At 33.0% G+C, this 24,303-nt stretch overlaps 1 protein-coding gene across 1 annotated transcript in view; it reads left to right on the top strand.

Moving 5' to 3' along the window:
• The first annotated feature begins 13,352 nt into the window (after positions 1–13,352).
• Art4 (arginine methyltransferase 4) overlaps positions 13,353–24,303 on the top strand; it is a 335,354-nt gene continuing 324,403 nt past the window's right edge. The window contains exon 1 of the mRNA XM_023392423.2: positions 13,353–13,838. Coding sequence (XP_023248191.2) covers positions 13,400–13,838 — 439 coding nt within the window. The 5' untranslated portion in view covers positions 13,353–13,399. The remainder of the gene's footprint in view (positions 13,839–24,303) is intronic.

Here is a 24,303-nt window from a genome sequence, read left to right as displayed (position 1 = left end):
TCAGTTTTTAATAAAAGTTATTTGTATGAATTTGATTGATGATTATAACTTCTCATTTCCTCTGTATTATTTTTTACGATAGTTATTTGTGTACAATTGCAGTTGTTTAATTTTAAAGAGGCGGTCAGTATGATAGCACACTATTAATTATGTACAGATAATTATAAGTAGTCATACTACCTAATACTAAGTTTTCAATCCTTATTTACTATAAAAGCATATGATTGTTTCTTTTCTGCAATCGAGTATTCATTATTTATTTCCATATTACCGTATCTTACTGTTGCAATTATCTCAATATCATAATCTTTTCTATATGTATCTTAAAATTTGGCCGCCTATTCATACTTACAATATCAATGAAACTGTTGTTACACTCTGGATTCCTGATCTTGCGTTTTACCCATGGCAAATAATATTTTTTAATGTTTGTTTGACTTCACTTAAGGTAAAATGGGATATACTGAGGCAACGCAGAAATTTTAGGGTATAGTGAGACAGGAGGAGAAAATCATAACGGGTAAATTCATTTGTCAAAAAATATCCTTAAAAAAATTTTATAATATTCCTTTATCTTTTAGCTCAATAAGACTCTCAAAATTGATTGTGGTAAACGTTTAAAGGAGAATGAAAAAAAAAAAAATTTTATCAAGCTGTCCAAGCACTCGTTTGATGTATACGTCTTAAATGACGCATTTCGTGCATTTAAGATGTGACACTACAGTTGACTATCAAGATGATATACCGAAAATAAAATTTTTTTCATACGTTCATACTATTTATACGTAAAAACAAGTTTTATTAATTGAATCTTGAGAATAATTAATTCGTCATTAAACATAGCCTGTCCTAGTATTGGGATTCCAAAAGGTCACGTGACCCTTGCGATATATGTAGTCACTTGAGGGAACAATAACACAGGCCTTTCGGGTGCAATTCTATTTTTATTTTTTTTTACACGTTTAATAATTGTTATACGATAAAAGCCTTTCAATAACATATTTTTGAGGAGATGACAATACCTTAGCTATTTTTTCCCAACTCGATTAGTCTTTTGCAGCTTAAAACTTTCCTGTGAAAGTGCGAAAACACACATTTAACCTGTACAAAGTTCTCCCGGTCCCGACTGTATATAGGAAAACAAGCAAGATTTTGGTAAGCTTAAATGTGCGTTTTCGCACTTTCACAGGAAAGTTTTAAGCTGCAAAAGACTAATCGAGTTGGGAAAAAATAGCTAAGGTATTGTCATCTCCTCAAAAATTTGTTATTGAAAGGCTTTTATCGTATTAGAATCGTTGGACGTGTAAAAAAAATAAAAACAGAACAGCACCTATAAGGACTGTGTTATTTTTCCCCCAAGTGACTATATATACCGCGAGAGTCACGTGACCTTTTGAAATCCCAATACCCTTATTTTCTGCAAACACCATGTAAAAATGGGACGAGGCTTATCATTGCTGTCCCACTACTGCATCCTTTTTTTTAAAAACTAAGTAGTAGTAGGACAAGTTCTTAACAAGACCAAATTCTATTATTAACGACTGTGATTTCATGCTTTTTACTATAGTAATCGTGTGAGTCTCATCAGTCTAATCTTTAATAGTAAAATTAAACTCAAATATAATTGTAGGATTAGTAGTTAAGTGAATGAGAGCATTGTTACCTGGTAAATAGACATAATATGATATCTAACCTTGATGTAATCTGTATTAATCCATCGCACCCAATGTAAAAAGATCAACTTTGCAAAAAATGATTAATATTTTCAATAATTAATTTTCATTATACTAATATTGAAAAAAAAACTGAAAAAAATCAATACCTCTGAAAATTGTCATCAGAAACATGCAGGTATTAGTTTACTCACATAATATTTTCATTTGGTACTTCAGCCTTTTTAAACTTGTTTTTTATCTCCACAGAATAATCAAATAATTTTCCTTTGAAAATTATATATTTTCTGCAACTTATCTTAATTTCAAGATCAAGAAGGAAGCAGCTAAGAAAAACCGACCCATGGTGGTTGTTAATAATTTGATACAAAAAGCAGTAGGTTTAAGTTAATGAACAAGAAGAAGAAGATATAAAAATGCTAAAGAGTACGAAAAAAGTTCAAACAAGAAGTTTCAAGAGAGTAAAAAACTGTTTTCGGAACGAAAAATAAATAAACTTGAAAATTAAAAATAAAAAAAAAATCTTTAAATAAGAAAACCGTAATGCGAATAATGACTCAATCTTACTAATATATAAAGCAAAGTCGCTGAAACCGTTGTAATCGCTAACCGCGAAAACTACTAAACCGATTTTGCTGAAATTTTGCACACTGATTCATGATACTTCCTAGATGGTTTTAGTATAGTTTTTATCTTAAAAAATTTAATAACAATAGCAATAAATGAGCTCAAAGTTTTGCAAAAATACGCCAGCTTTTCACTTTAGTTCAGTAAAATCCGCTAGGTGGCGTCGACATAAAATCGAAGCTACCTGCAACATAATTAAATAAGTGTGGTTATAATAGGCCGGAGCGTGACAATAGTGGTATTGTCGAGCTTCGGCAGCTCAACAAGCTGTTCAGAGAATGCTGGTGATAGTTCTGCAGCTGGATATTCCGGTTACGGACGACACTCTTCTCTAAGAGGGCAGGGACCTAAGTGTTGCTTCGCTCTGAATCTCGACGAGTGCAATCAAAGAAAAATAAATTAATTCCAACCGATGCCGTCTCTGCCAGAATACTAGGTGACATATCTAGCCAGAGTACAATCTACACCAACTCTTCAGAGTTGTGTGGAAGTCCCACCTTCCCACTTCCTACCTGGTATTGTTAGAGAATTTGTGGCTACAAATTTAAGCAAGGGAAAACAGCTCTGAGGGGCACGGGAAGCCACAACGGCTACTATCTTGGTCGTCGCGTCCCCGACGCGCTTACCCACATGTTCCCGTTTAAAGATGAGCAATTGAGCAGTTGGTTATCCGGGGAACGACCCGAGACGAGATATTCTTTGGTCAGCGGCGTACCTCCCTCCATCACAGTCTCCGTACATCGAGACTCCCAGGGTAATAATCAAGCAACCGTAGCCAGCTCTTCATCATCAGGAATAAGAATAAAGAATAGCCTGGAAGTTTCACCACTGGCGCTTTTTAGGGCCATTATATGTATTTACGTTCCCTAGTTAACCATCAATTTTATCGGTTCTTTTTAGGGGCCACCTAAGTGTAAACTACCTTGCCAACAAATACATTTTTATTACTATTTCCGGAAGCGATTCGTCGACTAAAAGACTATATTAACTAAAGACGGGCACTATTAAACCAAGTCAGCTATTCACTGGCAGACGTCACGTGCGGAGTTGTTCTTCGCAAGGCTGAAAAACCCGGTGACCGACTACTCTATATTACCCTCTCGACTCTTAGCATTCAACCAGGAATCACTGATCCTTTCCAAGGTCTGCGCTGGGCAAACCTATAACAGCTATAAAGGAAAAAAAAACTTGAGCCAACGGGACAGCCTCCACTGGACAAGTATCACTAACCAATCTCCCCATCTAAGATCACAAAAACAACTGAATCTGCAAATAAAAAAGGTGCTTTAGACACCAACGTCTTCGACGTTATACCGGGAGACGTTGGGAAAGAGCACTACAACTAGCCCCAAAGCTTCGGACTTTGTAATTTTTCTCCTAATCAGTCTGGGTCTTCAACAGTAAGCCAGAGAAGATCACCCTGAGGTATCCAGGCAGTCACAATTGCTGTTAACTGCAGTCAAGAAAGAGTTAACTTAAGAAGCTCACCGGTCTTTTTTAGGGCCATTGGACGTCGAACTACCTTGCCAACAAATATATTAAAATTAACAAAGTTGACTGAAAATAGCCTTTAGGGGTCATAAAAGTCATAAGCATACCAATAGTCGCAAAAGGGTATATTGGAAAGAAAACCTCAAATGTATCTAATGAATACAATTTGAGGCGTCAAGAAACTGACGCAGAAAATTTATCGAGATTGAAACAGCAGCGTCAAAATCGTCAACTAAAGAGTCCATTACGTGAGAGATCAGCTTTTCATTGTACCCTCACAGCAATCTCTGAAATCTTTAAAGATCCTACTTCAGATTTTTTAATGAGTAGAAAATGTATTTGTGTTTTTGTGGCAATAAAAATGTTGGGTTTAAGGTCCAGGACTTTGTTGCTCTGGTAATAAAATTGTGAGATATGAGAAAAAACAATTTTTTTTTAATATAAATTTTTTGGGGGTTTAAAATTTTAACAGCTTTAAAAAATAGCCCTTTTCGTGAATTACACAGAAGAAACTAAATCAACAACTTTTTATAGCCATTGATTATTTTATGGCATAAATTTTCAGCATAATTATTTTTTTGAATTCTTACACCTTATTGTTTGACCAAATAAACTATATGGATTTCGAAAAAATATGTTTTTAATAAGAAGATTTTTGTTCTGAAATGTATCGGGAATATGTGTAAAATTTTCTAACTAAAAATGTTTCACATTACATGTCAACACACTACGGTGTTTTATTTAGTAAGTCTCGGGCGAAGCCGAGACGGGGGGCTGCTAGTAGTACATAAAATAAGAAATATGGATCTAAACTAGAAGACAATGAAAAAGCATTAAGTGCGTGTGAAGTTTATTTATTGCAGAGCAAAATAAAAAGAAACAAAGAAAAACTTTAAGAGCTTACAAACTAATTTTTATTTTAAACTTGTGTTTACTATTATTATTTTCGTTGCTTGTATTATTAATAATTATATTATTTAGTTTATCTTTAATTTGACAATATTTTTTCCTTTATTATTAACGGACATTGTGAGTAGGGATTTTGTGATATCGTTGAAAAAAATGTGTATGAAAGAGAAATCCTTATTAATCTATTATTTTTAATAATTATATACTCTCAAAAGTGATAATTCACCTCTTATAAATAAAAAATTGTGTTCTTACATATGCAACTAACATTATCGTATACTGTCCCACTACTACCACATACAGGGTCCTACTACCGCCGTAATCCTCAAAGACTGTGTCCCACTACTGCAGATTTCACGACTTAATTTAAAAATTATTCAATCAAACGGATAATGAAAAGCACAGTCAATAAATATTGTTTCCTTAAGTAAAGACCTATATTTTCAATTTAAAAAGAATTTAGGTGAATTAGCATTAGTGGTACTTCAAAAATAAGAAATAAATATTTTTTGTTTTTCATACTGCCAACCTTTCTTACTACAATTCCTACCTTTCTTGAACAATATTTTTATTTTTTCTAACCTACACAATGTGATTCAAGACATACACACTGTCGGTGATAGACCTACCCTTCCTGAAATCTGACTGACCGTCTGGCAAGATTTGTTCCTGGTCCACCTCCTTTACCAATTTTTGCTTCAGAACCTTCGTATGTATTTTGTACTCCATAAATAAGAAAGATATACCTCTAAAGTTCCCTGTCTTACTAGTGTCTTCTTATTTATATAGGAGTACTACTGTAGCAACCTTCCAGTTTCCTGGTATACTCTTTCTTTACCACACTTTTTTTAAGAGGAACAGCAGTCCGTCGACCAACTCTCGCCCACAAAGTATCAAGGCTTCTTCAACTTTGCCTCTCTTGGCTTACAGTAAATCCTCGTTTTTCTTCTTGCTTTCAGGTAGCTCTCTCCACTACCACCTCTCCTTCTCAACCTAAAAAAAGGATCTTGTATTTCTTTTTTTAAATGTTGCATGCATATCACCATTTAGTTTCATTCATTTTTTAACCCTTTATTTTTTTATTTTTTTTTTATTAAAGCATTACTTTTGTCGTTTGCTTTGTATCCTCTCAGGTAAATTTAGGTGCGAACGTCTCATGGTAAGAACATATCCTCCTTTATTTCTAAAACTACCAATATCTTCTAATGCCTAGGAAATCACCGTTCTGTTCTCCTTTCTGACTCCTCTATGTACTGGGTCTTATTTTTTGGCATACCTATTGTGTACATTCAAACACAGGGGTATGAGCTCGGATTCTTTTCTACCTCCTATCTCATACTATTTTACACTATCTACCTTACTCTCATTAACTATCGCATAGTCTATCTCTCATTAACTATCACATTGTTCAGCTTAAATTTGAAGCTCTCCCAGCTTTTCTTTTTGAGCCAGATGTTGCATAAGCCGTGTTTTTCAATGAAATTAATTAAGTCCTTATTCTTGTGTAAAATTTCTGCGCTGTTCCAAAAGATTAACCTTGTTTTGACACAATTACCTGCAAAATGTTTTTTCTTCCTACGTTGTACTTCTGCTCCTGCATTGCCTCGCCTTCCTTCTGCGGGCTCTACCAAAGAAGCTGTTCTCTACTCGAGTTCCAGTTTTTTCATCCTTTTCTCTTGCTACTACCTTTCTTACCTTAATTCTGACTTTTTATCCCTGCCTCACTACTTTTAAACTCGCCAGATGCAATTCTTTCACATTTATTCTCAGCATTTAGAGTGCAGATCCACCTATATCTTCTGTTATGCAGCCAAAAATTGCCCAAACAGTGCCTAACTTATGCATCATTTTCTTTTTTATCTTTTATCCACCTGCTTATCTCTTATAGCTTTTTTCCATTCTGATCATTTAAGTCTTTTTCAATGAAAAAGTGAGATCCCTTTTGCTTATGCTTATTTCTTAACACGAGCTCTTTCTTCTCCCTGCTACGTAATTTAACTACACATAACTTTCCACTTTTCCATACATATTATACTGTTGGTTTGCTAATTGGCTGATGCTTTTTTGCGTAACGGTAAATTCTATTAATGAATAATACTAAAAAATAATTATGTCGCTTATCGACTATGCTTGCTTGCCTATGTGCACACATAATAATCATGCAATACTATAAAACAGTCAGGTTGCACATCGTCGATGCTTCTTTGTGTAAGGGCACATTTCATTAAAAACGAATACTAAAAAACCGTTAAGTTACTAATTGTCAATTCTTACTTGACCGAGGATGTATTTCTTGAATTAACTATACTAAAAACGGTTCGTTTGCTGATTGCCGACGCTTTCTCGTCCATGGCAACATTTTATAATTAAATGATAACTAAAACAGTTAGGTGGTACATCACTGATGCTTCCTTGCCTAAGAGCACTGTTTATTAAAAACAAATACTAAATTACAATTACTAATTGCCAATGCTTGCTTGCGTAGGGGCACATTTTATCAATAAGTAATACTATTAAACAGTTGGATTGCAAATTGCTGATGCTTCACTAGCCATGGATATAGTTCTTTTTTTTTACTATACTTAAAACGATTGGTTTGCTTATCGCCAAAGCTCGAACGCTTAAGGGTACATTTAATTATTAAAAAATACTAACTAGTAGTTGGGTTTGTAGTCAACAATTCTTGGTCTACTGAGGAAATATTTTTTAATAACAATATTAAAAAAACGGTATAGATGGCTCACTGAAAATTCTAGCTCACCTAAGGGTACTTTTTAGTAATTATGCCTATTCTCTCAATAATAAAATTTTAAAAACCTTGAAAGAGTCATACTTAACAAAAGTCTTTGGTTAACAAAAATGACTGTGTACTTCGTGGCTCTCGAAAGTGGTAAGTCACAAGTAAAGCGAGCCTTTAAGCCTAAACACATGAAGTCAGCAAGTACCGGCCCTATAGTATGTAAGACAAAGAAGTTTTTAACTAAAGCTTCGCGCAAGGTGCATTTCTTCGCACGGAGTTTGAGTAAGTAGCTCGCTGCTGCTCATCAAGTGCAGAAGCTCATTAATAATTTTGAAGTAACTTGTTAGAGAGTGATTTGATATCCTTCCTTTTTTCTGTATTTTTTTTTGGTACAAGTAATACAAAATAAATTAATATAAAACCAACAGAAGGAGAAGCTTAAGTTATTTGAATCCACAGTTAATATTAGTCAGTTACCCAGTTATTAAAGTTGCCCAGTACTCGAAGCAGCTACAGAAAAAAAGGTACGTTAATTCAATTACTCTGTGCAACTTCCTCTCTTTTTTTTTTTATAAACAAACAAAAAGTTGTACAGTTTTCTAGTCCCACGGCTCGTCAGGGAGTGCGAGACCCAAATTGCGAGACACAAACATCCAGTTTTTACCGGATGATAAAGTTAAATCATTATGATTAATCACTTAACACTTATAATTTTAAAAAGAGTAGGCATAGAGTTACACGATTTTAACAGTGATGATTTTATATTATTTGAAAAAAATTTTGTTTCTGTATTCAAGTTAATCTTAAAAATACAAATAAAATTTTTATGTATACTGACGGTTCATACTCTTCACCAATAACTTACAAAGTTGTATATTATTACAATATAGAAGGTTCTTCCATACTATTTTGAGATTAAGGAAATTTAAATGAAAAAACTTGGAATCTTGGAGCATGGCTATTTATTTCATATATTAGTTGGACAATGTGATCCAATATTTCGGAGTCATCCTGACTCCCTCTTCAGGGAACTATGCAGATGCGAACATGAAAATGCCAAACGCAGCATGACTGATAAAGACTAGTCAGTCATAACTACGGCAATGGAATACTAATAATTAAATAATCTTAATATTATAAACTTTATCAGTCAAAATGTATATACAGTTAAGTTATCTACAATCAATCTATTTTGAGATTACACTTACTCCAATATTTAATATTTTCTTGGGATTGGACATTTATGAAGCTTATTGAAGATAGGACGTTTTTTTATACTATCGTAAGAGAGAATGTTTTGTTACGACATACTTACAAGGATGTTTTTCGATGATATTTTTGAGATTTAATGTTTTGTACCATTAATTTGAGGAATGATATTTTTTAACATCAATTTAAGATAAAACGTTTCTTAAATACATTTATATGATCGTCGTTCTTTTACTTAACTGTAGAGTAGAACTGCTAATTGCGTATGATTCCTTAACTTAAAACACATTTTATCAATAACAGTTGGATTTCCAATTACCGATGCAAGCTCACATTAAGGCACATTTTATTTGTGAATCGTACATAAACAGATAAGTTGCTAATTTTCTGTGCTTGCTCTTTAGAAGATATATTTTGTTACCTAACCATACTTAAACACAGCTAGCTTGCTCATCGCCAATGCTTGCTTGCAAATATTATGTTAACTAACTGTATTAAAAGACAGTTGGGTCGCTAATTGCCGACGCTTGTTTACCTCAGGGCAGATTTGATTAATAAATTATATCAAAAAACAGTTGGGTTGCTAATTACTAATGCTTGATAGCCCTAAAATAAATTTTATAAACTAACTGTTCTAAAAACAGTTAAGTTGCTAATTTCTGTTGCTTCTTTACCTGAAAATATAATGTACTTTATTACAAATAAATATAAAATAATAAGGGGATAAAATAAGGTCTTTTTACTGAATGGAAAATAAAGCTATCATTTTTTTGGTAAGTAAAATATTGAAATCACATTTAAATTTTTTTCTTACGTAAATTGCATCAAAAAAAGCGACATATTGAGTTTCAAAGCAGATTTACTCTTTTTTTTAAAAGGAAAAAGTTTACTTTTATATCGGTTAATACAGTAAAAAAAATGTTGTAAACACCTTGAGTTTTTTCTTATTACATAGCAGATAATAATCATTGTTTTTTTTTTTTTTTTTTTTTTGCTTACTACGTTACCGTAACAGCTTATTGGCGTAATCACTAAAGACCATCCACTCACTACCTATGTGTGGGGTCTGTATTTCTGCACCTATTTACTTATGCCCTAACTGATTACTGACTCATGCACATTAACAGAAATAGTCGAATAGTTTAAGCAAAAATAATAAAATTAGGACATCATGATTTTCTCTTAATTAAAGTCTTTAACTCCATGTTTTCGAAAACTCTAACAATTTTCATAAAAAAAAACCTTATTATAATAGTAAATTTCCAAGGCTTGTTATTTATTTCTGAAGTTATAGTTGATTTTGTAATAACCCTCATAAATCTATGTGTTAAGGTCGTAAGTTTTTCGATGCGATTCTCTGAAGAATGAAGTGATAAACCATATAATTTTTTTTATTATAAATTCAGCATATTTTATTAACATAACATCTGAATTTTCAGAGATTTTTGTCATTCCAGTAAAAATCATCCAAGCCACCTGAATAGTACATCAAATTTATATTAGTATGTGTAATTCACAATTTAAGTCTCATTAAAATCGTCCTTGAACTAAAATTTAACTGTTGCTTAAATTTAATGCATTTGTAAATTAAAAATTGGCTTTTTATAGAACGGAAAAAAGTGCGAACAAAAGTCTTAACATTCGGTTTCAAGACATTTTGTCCCTAGCTATAGTGTCTTGCATAGAAAAATAAAAACGATAATTTTAAATTCCAAAAGAGTTTTAAATCAGGTAACAGAACTTTTGTAAGTTGTATACAATAGAAAATACAATTATACCTATGTGTTACTAGATGTTTGAAAAAAAAAATTTTAATCACAAAAAAGCGATAACAGAAAAAAAGCCAACATTAGCCAAAGACCGATTGTGCTCCAGGTATATGGTACTAATTTTTAGGGATTTACATGGCTTCAAACAATTAATGACAATGAGAGTTACATGGTATAAATATTGATATTTACTTACTAAAGATGCTGATCTTCATCGCATTATAAGTTCTATAAATTTGCAATTATGTTATAATAATATGTACTAATTGTTTAATACAGTTATACGCAAATCAGTGAACGTTTTGTATTGGAAATTTCAATAGAATCTTACGTTTCTTAATTTACAATCATTAACATACATTGTCAAATTATAGAAATTCCATTACTCTGATTCTGGTTTCTAGAAGGCATGAAAAATATATGAAATAGTGCATCTAATACAACTAGTTGGGGCATTGGCATAATAGTTGTCGATATATGCTTTGATGCAGTAGGTAGGAGTGGATACTCATACAGCTCGTAAGTTCAGAAACTTATAGATATAAATTTTTTTTTTTCAAATAATTCAGACGTCTGATTTTATGTGAATTCGAGATTACAACTTAGGGTACAAGTCATTCAAGCTTTTTATAACTACCTTTAATGCTGATCAAGTTGCTGCAGCGTTAGCGCCTATGTTTGCGAGACTACATTAAAATTGGTTCTAAATATTGTGAGAATTAGTTCATATTTTACATAAACAACTGATTTGCGCTAGTCTTCAATAAAACCAAAAATGATACTCAGAGGAATGAAGATACCGAAGTTTCTAAATAAAGTTTCAGACGAAAACGTGCTTCGGAGTATAGCTGTATATAGAAGTTAAGTTAGGAGCCGTACGTTCAAGTACAGATGTCACGGTTCCTATTATCAATTCATTCAATTCCAAAATCAGGGTTCTTCTCGTATTGTAACGTGTAGGATTATACTTAGATATTGTTAGTCTCAAAGATGTAGAGAAAGAACCAAAAGTAACAATTACATTACTATTACTATGATAACAAGAAAAAACTTTTAAAATATATATACATTTATAGATTTAGATTTAAGAGTTTATTAATTGAAATGGAAAAATATGAAGACAGTTGTAGTATATCCTTGTCTACAATTAAAAATCAACGAAAGTTTAAATGGAGAAGACGTTAAAAGAAAATACCAGTACCATAGCCATGCAAAAATTAACATAAAATGTATAAATTCTTCCATTACTAAACGCGTACGCTAACGACGAATACAAAAAAAAACTTGATTTTGATTGGTAAGGTAGTTTGACGTCCGATGGCCCTCCAAATGACTGGTTAGCTAAACTTTTTCTTGACTGAAGTTTCTTGCAAATGTGATTGCCTCTATACCTGAGGGTGATCTTCTCTGGTCTGTTATTGTAGCACCAGACTGGTCGGGAGGTAAACTACAACGTATGAAGCATTGGAGCTAGTTATAGAGCTCTTTCCAAACGTCCCCTGGTATTACGCTGAAGACGTTGGTGTCTGAAGCACCTTTTTTTTGCAGACTCAGTTGTTTTGGTGATCTAAGGTAGGGAGAGTGGTTCGTAATGCTTGCCCGTTGGAGACTGTACCGTTTGCTAAAGTTTATTTTTCCTTTATATGTGTTAGGTTCGCCCACCTCGAAGAAGATTAGTGATTCCTAGTTGAACGCATAGAGTCACGAGGGTAGTATAGGATCGTCGGTGGCCGGGGTTCCCAGCATTGTGACGAATGATTCCGCTCGTGACGTCTGCCACTGAATGACTGACTTGGTTTAATAGTGACCGGCCTTAAATCATCTTTTAGTCGACGAATCATTGCCGGAAATGGTAGTTGAAATGTATTTGTTGCCAAGGTAGTTTAAACTTATGTAGCCCTTAAAAGAGTCGATGAGATTGATGGATAACTAGTGAACGTCAATACTTATAATGGCCCTGAATAGGTCCAGTAATGAATCTTCCAGCTATTCCTCACTATTATTCTCAATGATGGAGAGCTGGCTGTGGGTAGCTTGACTCTTACCTTCAGAGTCTATGCCGCTGACGAAAGAATATTTCGTCTTCTGGTCGTTCCTTAGATAACCAACCACTCATTCTTAGTCGGGAAAGTGGGCCTGGAGAGTACTTTCTCTGAGGGTATGCCGTTGGGACGACCACTGACAAGGAGGCCATTGTGGCTGCTCGTACTCTTTAGGGATATCTTCCCTGGCTTGCATTTGCAGTAAAAAATTTTCTGACGGCACTGGGCCGGATGTTCGGACGGCCACCGAACTCTTAAGTGTTACAGGAATTTGTGCTCTGGTTAGACACGTCTCCTGGTATTTCGCCGGAGGTGTTAACGTTTAGGACATTTATTGATTGGTGGCACTCGTCAATCCTAAAGATTTAGGGTAGAATTAGACGTAGGTCGCTTGTCCAGTGGAAAAGAGTGTTGTCTGGAAAAGAGTGTTGTCGATAGCCGGAATACCCAGCTGCTCGACTAACAACTTAATTCTTGATATACTGCCGGTGAACAACTGTGGAATTGGCTGATATGCTCGGGCCTATTATAACCACACTTATGTAATGCTTTGCTGATAGCTCGATTTCACGTCTACGCCACGTGGTGGATCCTACTGAACTAACGTGAAAAGCTAGCTAATTTTTGCAAAATTTTGAGCTTATTTATTGGTATTGTTATTAATTTTTTCAATTTAAAAACTATACTAAAACTATCTGGGACGTGTCAGTAATTAGTACGCAAAATTTTAGCCAGATCTGTTGAGTAGTTTTCGCGGTTAGCGATTACAACGTTTTGAGCGACTTTGCTTTATATATTAGTATAACTGAAAAATAAAATAATTATGTAGTATGAAATGCTTTGCATAATACAAACAAAAAATTAAAAATCATAATTGTTTCAGAATTCCAGAGTTTTCATTCACTTGTAATAAAACTTAAAAATGGAAAGAGGAAATCGATGTTTAACACTCGAACAGAAGAATCATCAGCTATGCAGTATTTTCAATTTTATGGTTACTTATCTCAACAACAGAACATGATGCAAGACTATGTTCGTACAAGCACTTATCAACGTGCTATTTTAGGAAATTTATCAGATTTTAAGGACAAAATTGTATTAGATGTTGGAGCTGGTTCAGGAATTTTATCATTTTTTGCTGTACAAGCTGGAGCTAAAAGAGTTTACGCTGTTGAAGCAAGTAGTATGGCTAACTATGCTGAATTATTGGTTACAGCAAATAACTTGTCCGATAAAATTATAATAATTTCTGGAAAAATTGAGGAAATCGAATTACCTGAGTCAGTTGACTGCATTGTAAGTGAACCCATGGGTTACATGTTATACAACGAGAGAATGCTTGAAACTTATCTGCATGCAAAAAAATGGCTGTCTGTAGGTAAGTATAAATAACATTTATACAGTAATCGTTTTCTATTTTATTATTGTATTAAGTAAGTCCTTCATTATTTACCACTAATAAATGTTGCACTCATAATTAAGTATTACATAAATATGGTTTTTTATTTAAATTTGACTTATTAAGGAATATTAAAAATAAAAAATCAGTATAATTTTGTGCTAGTTCATTTAATAAATGATTGCTAACAACTAAAAGTCACTTTAAAATATAGAAAAATATTATATTAGAAGCTTATTGTAGTCAACCTACTTCCATGTACAATCATCTCCGTTTAAAATTTTTTTTTCTATCTTAAAACTCTATAACTGCCTCACAAGTTTAATGTACGAAGATTTTATGCTAACAAGTAACATAACAATGATTATAACTAATCCTTTTTTTAAAAATATTCAAACTGCTCTTAAATAAGGATTTTATTATTACGTCTTCAAAGCATGTATTACGAGTTCTTTTTATGATTTATTTTTTATTTTTTTTTTTTTTATACTCATCATCGACCCTTAAAGGCTCAGACATGGCTATTTTGACACTATAAAGTGTATTTAGCCATACGTTGGGTTTAATAACAGTAGGGGGAAACGGTAGATAGATCGGTATAGGTTTATTGAAGTTCAAATCCCATCCAGAAAAAAACCTCATTCATTGATGAAATTTTTGTCCAGAATGGGATTTGAACCCCGGCCATCAAGATCTGTAGGCAGACGCGCTACTGACAGAGCCATCATGTGGCTCAATATGATTTATTTTAAAAAGGCATCATACAGAGTAAAATAAAGCAATCATTTTATAATGTGCCTATTTTAGTACCTATAACCATACATTATGGCGTAGGCACGAAAAATGAGCATTTAGAAAAAGGAATAATTTAAGGAGTCGTGGCAACTGTTTATACTCGTTATATTAGATCTTGCAATCCGTAATACATAGGGCAGACAGAGCTTATCGCTGTGTTGAATGCATTGTGCTAGTTGTATTTTTATCATCTTTACCAAAAGTAATTAACGTTGCGCGATAATGAACCAAAAAAATTACTATGTTAGGTTTGATGAAATAGTAAAATACATTGGCAATGGTGTTAGGCCGTATCAAGAATGTCAGTGAGTGTATAAAGCAGGGCATGTAGTTAACTGTAGTATTAGCAAAGCAGCTCTTAATGGCTCGATTTAGTTTCTTACGTTGTGCTTACAAACATTTGCACTTCACGATACTGTACATAAATTACAAATTGAAGTAAAGAAATTTGAGGTCATTTTGTGTAAGTGCTTGAGTAAAGCTGGTACTTTAGAAAAATGTAAACACTGGCTGTGTTGATTAATCTTGACAAGTAAGCGTAAATAAATACGTTATATTTAATTGGTACAGTGGTGATGATAAATTTTTTTTGTTTGCACATAGAACTCATATATGGGTAAAAGGGCCATAGTAGTACAGTAGTTAAGGCTACATATCTTGTAATTTGGCGTGCCTGGTATCGCAGGCTCATTGGGTTCAGATCTTAGTCTTTATTACTCACTTGGTCTAGCAATTCTGAGACTCTTATTTCTCATGTGCTTACTTCAACTGTGGTTCGATGGTTGTGAACCCTTGTGAAATAAGGTCCCCTTTGCTTTCTAAGTGATTGGTATTACAGTTGAATCCGAAGTGGTTTTTTAATATGTCAATAACAATAGCATTACATGTACAGAGTAATACATAATTGCAGAGCCTATTGGAAACTGTTCTCAGAAATAACTGTGCAATAAAAAAAATGTATGTTTGTCCACCATAATAGCGCCCCTGGTTGGTTTAAGTTTTTCAATGATATTTGATTTATTAAAAGTAGCCTTGTCACTTCGTGCTCCAAAGATCGTAGGAATTTTATGAAATTTTTTTTGTTTTTCTAAATATTTTTAGTATTTTAAAACTTTACTTTTTTTTAGTCTTACAGCTTTTATGCCCATCTTATTTTGCTGCCTTCTTTTAAAATAAACAGCTTTTTGTAACATAACTTTACTATTCTTAGCTACTCGCTTAGAATCTAGTGGTGTTACTGGTAAGTTTCTAGATGGACTGACACTTTTTAATATCTTTTGGCATATGGATCCGTAGAATAGAAAATGATTTTATTGTGGTTATACTTTTTTAAATTTAAATAATAATAATAATAATAATAATAATAATAATAATAATAATGCTAATAATAATAGTAAAAAAACTCAAAGTTACTTGAAAAAAACTTACTCTTTGAAAATAAGATAAGTGAATTTCATTTCAAATATTGTGGTTTTACTAATTTTTTTAAAAAGTACCCTGATTTTTTTTTTTTTTTTCGTCGCTTGCGAACTGAAATAAGGAGTTACCTCGTGTACACTTACATTAAAGTACTGAGGAGCAGTTATTACTTCGCGAAACCCTTTTTTATTTCAATAATGCGCATCATAGCCTTATTGTTGACAAACAACTTTGCTTTTTTTATCCTGCCAATAATATTCATTATAAATCAAGTTCATCTTGAGCTGTGATGATTGCAATCGTTTGCTTTCAATGAATCTATAATTAATTGTAAATTAGTATTATGTACTACACGCAATTGTGAAAGTTGCAGCCATGAGAATCAGTATTGGAATCTAGTGTATTCTAGATTTAGAAATTTCATTCAGATTCAACTTTCAAATGACCTTGAACCATCCGTTAAGAAGGTCATCTGACCTCGGATTTGGAATCAGCGACTCAAAAAACATCATAACATAGTGGCTTAGTAAGCTACGCGAAAACACTTTTTATTTTGTGCGACTCACTGTAAACCTGATTTATACGGTCATTAGTAATATTCCAATATCTTCTACCTCCTGTATCTAAGAAACCAAAGCTGATCCCCTCCTCAAAATTTACCCCTATAAACAGTTTGGGACGATTCTTGAGGTTGCAAAAAAGGGCTATTTTTGGAGTCACTCTTGATATATTAATAAAAATCGAGTCTGAGTCTATTTCTGCTAGCAAAAACTTCGATTAAGAGTTAAGGGGGATGTTGTGATATTTCATTGTTTTATGAATATTTTTTTATATAGGTATGTTTTAGTATCATTAATAACATATTAAAATTTCAAAGAGCCTAGATTCACCGTTTTTGAGAAATAAAATTCTGAAGTTGGCCACTTATACACATGTTCTTAAGAAGGACTTGTCAGAAAATGCACGTTTTTACTCATTATTCTTAAAGTTTTCTCACGAATCTTTTGAAAAATTAATGTGTTAGGGTTTATTATAGTTAAAATAAGTATACTAAAATTGGGGAAGTCCAGCTTCACCGTTTTTAAAATATAACATTTCAAAGTCCAGTTACAACGTTACTAGAATACCAATGTAGTGGTACAGTCCGAGAGAAAAGTTAGGTTAGTTTGTTGTTTCTACGTTTGTGTTTACTTTCCTGGGCATTTTTCTGTTCCATACATCTAATTTTTAAATTATTTACCTGTTTTGTTAAGAATAATCACAACAAAGACATTTTTAACACGTAAATTCAATTTTGAAATTGACTGTACCACGACAACCCCCTCAAAATAGTATCAACATAGACATTTTGTAGTGCACAATCTTTAAAAAATCTACAGTTTTCTGAAAAAATCGACCAATTATTTATTCTAGTTTTCCATTGTTTTCTTAAAATCGTGAAGTATTCAAACTATTGTTTCCTGTACTTAAGTGCATACTTCTTTATGATTAATTAATTCAGCTTAGTTTTTTGAAAATTAATACGTAGAAATTTAAAAAAGGCATTTTTAAGATTTTAAAGTTAAGCTACACGTCGTGAGAGTTTCGCGAGCTTTTTAATAAAAGCAACCTGTGTTACGTATTCTATATTATCGGTCGTCACTTGAAGAAGATCCATACCAGATTAAATAAAAAAGTAGACTTATTATGTACTGTCAATCTTCACTTTATTCGTTAAAAACGTGTTACAGCTGTTTCGGTATCACAGTACCTTCGTCAGATAGATGTACATCAAGACTTGAACTCGACAGTACACAATAAGTCTACTTTTCCATTTAATCTGTGTCACGTAGTTAAAGATACCGATAATACGACTGTTACTATAACTACAAAAAAAAAAAATAGCTGCCTTGCGTTGTATGGCTAGAGGTGTTTTTTAATGGTTTTATCTTATCAACTACAAACAATCGAAAAAATTTATGCAAATAATTGTGTGTTGCATAAAATTTAAAATTAATTGACTGATAGTTAAATTGACCGAATAATTAAAAGATCAATTAAAATTGTAAAATTCTAATATTTTGTAAAGTTATTCATCTATAGAAATATATATAGTGCCACCTTCAAAACAGAGAAAAAGAAATTTTTGTTAACTGTATATGATTTACGCGCTGTCGAAAAATTTTGGTGACTTTTACTGAAAAGTTACAACAACAATTTATTGTAGGTAAAAAGGTTAATTGTTTATGCACAATACAACTTTTTTTTTTAAATCCATACTCCGAGTTACAAGTGGTTGGAACTAATATATCTTGAATAAAAAATGCTTTGTTCAGTCTCTGTAAGATTCTTTAATCTCAAATACGCACGATTTACAAAGACTAAAGAATCTGCTTTCTTATTTGTACATATATGTAGTATGAATTTTGTGAATGCAATAACCAGATGGTATTATATTGGTAAGGAATGTTAATATTAGCTAAAAAATATAATGTATGTACGTAGAAAGATACTCACGTATAATTGGATGTAAGTTGTACTTTACTCATAATAATCATATTTGATATAATCGTAGTAAAAGTATGAGTCTTCTTCTGCCATCGGCTTTTTTTTGTCGTAAATAGGATGTTCATTATTTCTTCGGAGTTTCAAAATACACAAATTACGTAAAAATCCTTAAAAGTTATTTTAGTATCATAAATTTATGAAATTTCCTTGCTAACCAGAAGTATCAAAGTAACAACATTTATTTTGATGTATCCGAAAAAAAATGTTGACGACATATATATATATATATATATATATATATATATATAGGTATATTTTTTTTTAACAAAACATAAATAAAAGAGATTAAGACAAAATGATAAATTAAATTAAAAAAAAAAAAAAATTAATCTACCATAAAGTAGATTTAAGCCCTTAAGTGCAAAACAGTCCATGAAATAGCATGAGCCTTATTCATCTTGGCTATCCGAAGAATACGCGACATTCCTTTCGAAGTCACATGTGTTCATGGATATCCTCCGGAGCTTGTCCTACAGTTCACAGCAGTTAGGATGTGTAAAATCAATAAATTAGTGGTTAAAGCTGTACTAAAAACCTTAAAAAATAGTTAAAGCTTTAAATTTTTTTAAAATGTAAATGGATTCGGGAATGTTAAGAGTACGGGAGAGTTAAAAAATAATGTATTGTAATCAAAAGTCTGTGCATATAATTAATGAGCATTTAGTTCCACGATTCAATCAAATAAGATTGATAAACAACAATCAAGTAACAGCGGGAGAACAAGAGTCAGTTATGTATGTATAACATATATACTTAGTTGCAGTCAAAAGAGAAAAACTCGTGTCGTCGCTTGCTTTGGCTGTGCGCTCACCCGATCGGAAAGTTAGCTGGGGCCTATGTGAGTTGTCTAGGTGGTACCAAGCTGGGCGCTAACTGGGGCCAATGCGGGCGCTAACTGGGGACGAGAAAATTATCGTCTACCTAGCTTTTCCTAATTCGCATCGAAAGATTCGAGAGCGAAGAGGTATACATATATATTCGGGGACAGCTGTATAAGTGTGTATATTGCAGATAGTATTTTTGTAAAGCAGTAATTACTCATATTAAGTATTATTTTATTTACTATTTTTTATTTATTTCATACTCCGCCTCTTTCGAGTTGGGAGGGGTTCCGTTTCACATTTAACCTCTAACGGGCGCTTACTGGCCACTCTATTAAATAATAAAGTATTATTAAACGATACATATTATTAATTAATAGCCCAACGGTCATCAGGTGATAGGTGCTTGTGCTGTTAATTAATATTTTATTATTTAATAGAGAGGCCAGCAAGCGCCCTGGGTCATCGGGTGACAGGCGCTTGTGCGATAAATTTATAATATATATCGTTTAATAAAGTGTCCAGTAAGCGCCCCGGGTCACTTGGTGATAGGCCCTTGGGTTATTAATTAACCTTTTATTAATTAATACATTTAACAATTTTTATATTATCTTATTTTATCTTTACTTCTGTTTGCACATTTTTTAAATTTCTACTTTACCTTTATATTATATAATCATTCATAAAAACAAATAAGTTCAATTTATAACGTTTAAAAATTCAAAAAACAAAAATGAAAAAGAAACAAAAAAAATTCAGAAGAAAAAAAAATTAAAAATTAAAAAATTTAAACATTAGTCTCTTTTCTTTAATTTGTGATTTTAATTTCTTTCATTTTTCTTTCTTCACTGCACTCTCTTTTTCTTATCTTCTTCCTTGTCCTGCCATTCGTTTATTTCTCCTCTCTACTATAAACTTTCTTCAGTTTTCTTTGTCTTTCAGTTATTTTCTGCTTCCTTTTTTTTCGGATAACTCGTCTTAGTGACTCTATCCCTTTTGCATCATGGCTTAGTATTTTTTCTAGTCCTTCTTTATTTCCCGTATCTCTACAATTCTTTAAAATGTGTCTATAATCTTCTTTTTCTTTGCATAATCTGCACTTCTTATCCTCCTCTCCTTTCCAATACTCTCTACCCCTACATTCATTTCCGCACCTAAATCTTACTACTAGTTTCCTATCCTTTAATGACATATCCTTTTTCAAATATCCTGGTTCTTCCTCTGTTCTTATATCTTCATAAACCTTGTTTTGCCGAGAATTTTCTATCGTTTCTATTCTCTTCTCTTTTTCTTTTCTTTCCTTTTTTTTTATATTTTCTTCACGTAGCATTTTCACTCTTTTTTTTATTCTTTCTCTATTTTCCATCTTTCCTTGTCCTTATCTTTTTCTCTTATACATTCCTTAACTAATTTTACGTCTGAATCCCTAATTTTCTCTTTAAATTTTAACGCTCTCCTAAGCGCCTTTGTACTCATCTTTTCTCATCTACACTCCTCCTGCACTACATAATTTAGCGTTTTGCTATCTAGTCTAATATCTATTTCATGTATCTTCTTTGTACACATTCTAGCCTTTCTTCTTCTTCCCAACCCCATACTTCCGCACCAAACAACGCTATACTTTCCACTAGTGCTGTGAATATTTTTCTTCTTCTTTTATAGCTATTCTTGAATATTCTTTCACCTACGCTCCATGCATTTTTCATATCGATCATTGCTTTCCCCTTCTTTTCTTGTATATGTCTATCATTCCTCCCATTTTTCTGTAGTATATATCCTAAATACCTTTTTTCATCTACTTCTTCAAATTCCTCATTTCCCCACTTCCATCTTTTATTTTTTCCCTTTCTTTTTTCAAATACCTAAATTTTTGTTTTTTTCTTACTTAAAATCATTTTTTTTTTACAGAGGTACCTCTTAAATCTTTTTAGCGTCTCTTTCAATTCTTCTTCTCTATCTGCTATTAATATTATATCATCCGCGTAAGACACACTCCATATTTTTTCATTACCAACTCTGCATCCTTCCACTTGCCCTCTCTTTAATTCCTCCTCCAAGTCTGCTAGATATATATTCAACAACGTTAAGCTCAATGGACATCCTGGCCTCACACCCTTCCCTGTCCAGAATTCCTTGGATTCCTCCTCACCTACTTGAACTACATTCCTAGTTTCTTTATAGATATCCATAATCCTATTTCTTAACTTTTCGTTCACCTTCCTCTTTATTAATCTTTCCTTTAAAACCTGCCTATCCACTCTATTAAATGCTTTCTTCAAGTTTATAAAACAGGCAAATATTTTTCCTCTTGATTTGCTTAATTTTATCCTCAATGTGTTTCAGTGTGTGTATCGCTTCTATTACTTCTCTCTTTTCTCTAAATCCAAACTGACTTTCTGCTAATTTACCTTCAATTTCCTTCTTCAACATCTCATTTAACAAACTTGCATAAATTTTGTATGCTGTGTACGTTAATGTAACTCCTCTATAATTTTCTAACTTATCTTTATCACCTTTTTTGTGAATCAGGCATATCACTCCTAGTTTCCATTGCTCCGGTAATTCTCCTTTTTCTCGTAATTTCTTTACCAGTTCCCAAATTGCTGCGTTTAATTTACTTTACTAGGCGTGTACTTCTAAACTTTGTTTTGTATCTTATCTTCTCCTGGTGTTTTTCTTATTTTTAACCTTTCAATCTGTCTCCCGAATTCTTCCTTGCTCAACTCTTCCTGATCCTCTGTATTTGTCTTTTCTTCTTCTTTTCTTGTATCTTCTTTCCTGATTTCTTCTTTATCCTTCCCATCTAACTTTTCTATAAAATACCTTTTCCACACTTCCACTGTAATCTTTTTATCTATTTCCTTTCTTCTTTTTTTTCTGAACTTGTTTATATACTTCCACTTTTTACCTTCCGATGTTGTGTTTTTTATCTTTTCTTCTTCTAATTTTTCAAACCTTTCTCTTTTTACTTCCCACCAGCTTCTGTACTCTCTTTTTTTACATATATAATAACTCTCTTCAATTTTCTTCTTCCTCCACATCTTCATTATTCTTCTTAAATCTCTCTTTTTTTCTTTTCATTCTTTATCGTACCATTTTCTATCTCCCAGTTTGTAGAAAACACTTTAAACTACACTTTAAACTGTTTTTCTATTTTAGGTACCGCACTCTCTATTATTTCTTTCAATTCCTTTCATCTCCCTTCCACCTCTTCTTCTTTCCACTTACAGTCCTTACATCTCTCTCGATACTGATCGATCAATTCTTGAGTCCAATCCCTCCTTGCTATTATCCTCTCTTCTTTTTCTATATTTCCTACTTCTACTTCTTTTTTTTAATACACCTCCAACGGCATATGATCCGATTCCGTTCTTTGTCTTATCTTCATTTCTACTACCTGATCTAAGGCTTCTTGATTCCCAATTGCATAATCTATTACCAATTCCTCTCTGCTGCCAACGTATGTGAATTCTCCTTCTTCTCATTTTTGCCCATTCATTATACACCATCCTTCTTCTGTTATTTCTTTAATTAGTCTCCTCCCTTCCTCATTTATTTTATCGTCTTTTGACTTTCTTACCTTTACGTCCTTGTCGCCATCCATTTCATTAATTCATCCTTCTTTTCTCCCGGTTCTGACATTCCAGTCTTCTAGTATTAGTACACTCCCTCTTTTCTTCGTTTTTACTTTCTCTTTTATAATTTCTATCGTCCCGTCTACGTTTTGACTATATACACTAGAAAAAAGTTGGGCGCCCTGCGCCACCAAATACAGTCACGCCGTGCACTCACTTTCTTAGTCGCGCCGCATGCCTGTTTTGGGCGCGCGGCGCACCTAAAGTACCTGGCGCGCGGGACAACTAAAATTTAGATCTAGCAGCAGCGCATCTAAATTTTAGTTGTCTCGCGCGCCAGGTACTTTGGGTGCGCCGCGCGCCCAAAACAGGCATGCGGCGCGACCAAGAAAGTGAGTGCACGGCGTGACTGTATTCGGTGGCGCAGGGCGCCCAACTTTTTTCCAGTGTACTACTATGATTTTCTTTTCCTGACTTCCGTATTTTATCTTCTGCTTTATTATGTTACCGCTCCATATTTCGAATTTTCTGCTCTTCGTCTTTTTACTTACTCTTAATATTATTCCTTCTTTCGCTCTACCTTTTTTATGCTATTTTGTCGCTACTATACACTTCCACTCGAAACTTTTTGACAACTCACTTTCTACACTAGTCCACTTGTCCTGCTCTAACCATATTTCGACTAACACTATTATATCAAAATCACTAAAGTACAAGTTTACTGTCCTTATTTAACAGTCCCGCAACGTTCCACGCACAAATATTGACATTCCTTCTTCTCACTCCCTCCTCCTCTCTATCTTCTTGTTCTCTTTATTCCTGCCACCTGCTTCTTTCTTCAGTGAACTCTTCTTTCCGTTCATCATACCTTAACCACTTACCGTCGACCATCATCTTCATGTACCCAATTTTTGTATTCTTTCCTTTACTCCTCTGCTCTTTTGACTTGTTTGAAATGGTTCTTTGAATCTCTCTTTCTTTCTCTGTTAAATCGCTATCAATGTAAACTTTTTTCTCTGTTAAATCGCTATCTATGTAAACTGTCCATATGTTTTTTATTCCTCGTTACTTCTTCTTCCATTTCTTTGTTGAGCAACCTTACTACAACTATCTTCCCCACATTTTTTTCAGCGTTCACATTTATTTTTTTAGCTTTCTCTACCTTTACTTTCACTTTTATCTTTTGTTCAATGAATTTTTTTAACATTCTTCTCCAGATTCTCTCTTTCAATATTTGCTCCTTTGATCACAACGTTCGGTCTCCTTTTCTCTCTCTCTCTCTCTCTC

This window comes from Copidosoma floridanum, unplaced genomic scaffold (assembly GCF_036245765.1).
Source record: "Copidosoma floridanum isolate Cflo_tuat_1 unplaced genomic scaffold, Cflo_Japanese_pri ptg000022l, whole genome shotgun sequence".
NCBI classification, from domain to species: domain Eukaryota; kingdom Metazoa; phylum Arthropoda; class Insecta; order Hymenoptera; family Encyrtidae; genus Copidosoma; species Copidosoma floridanum.
This window is presented reverse-complemented; position numbering and strand designations above follow the sequence as displayed.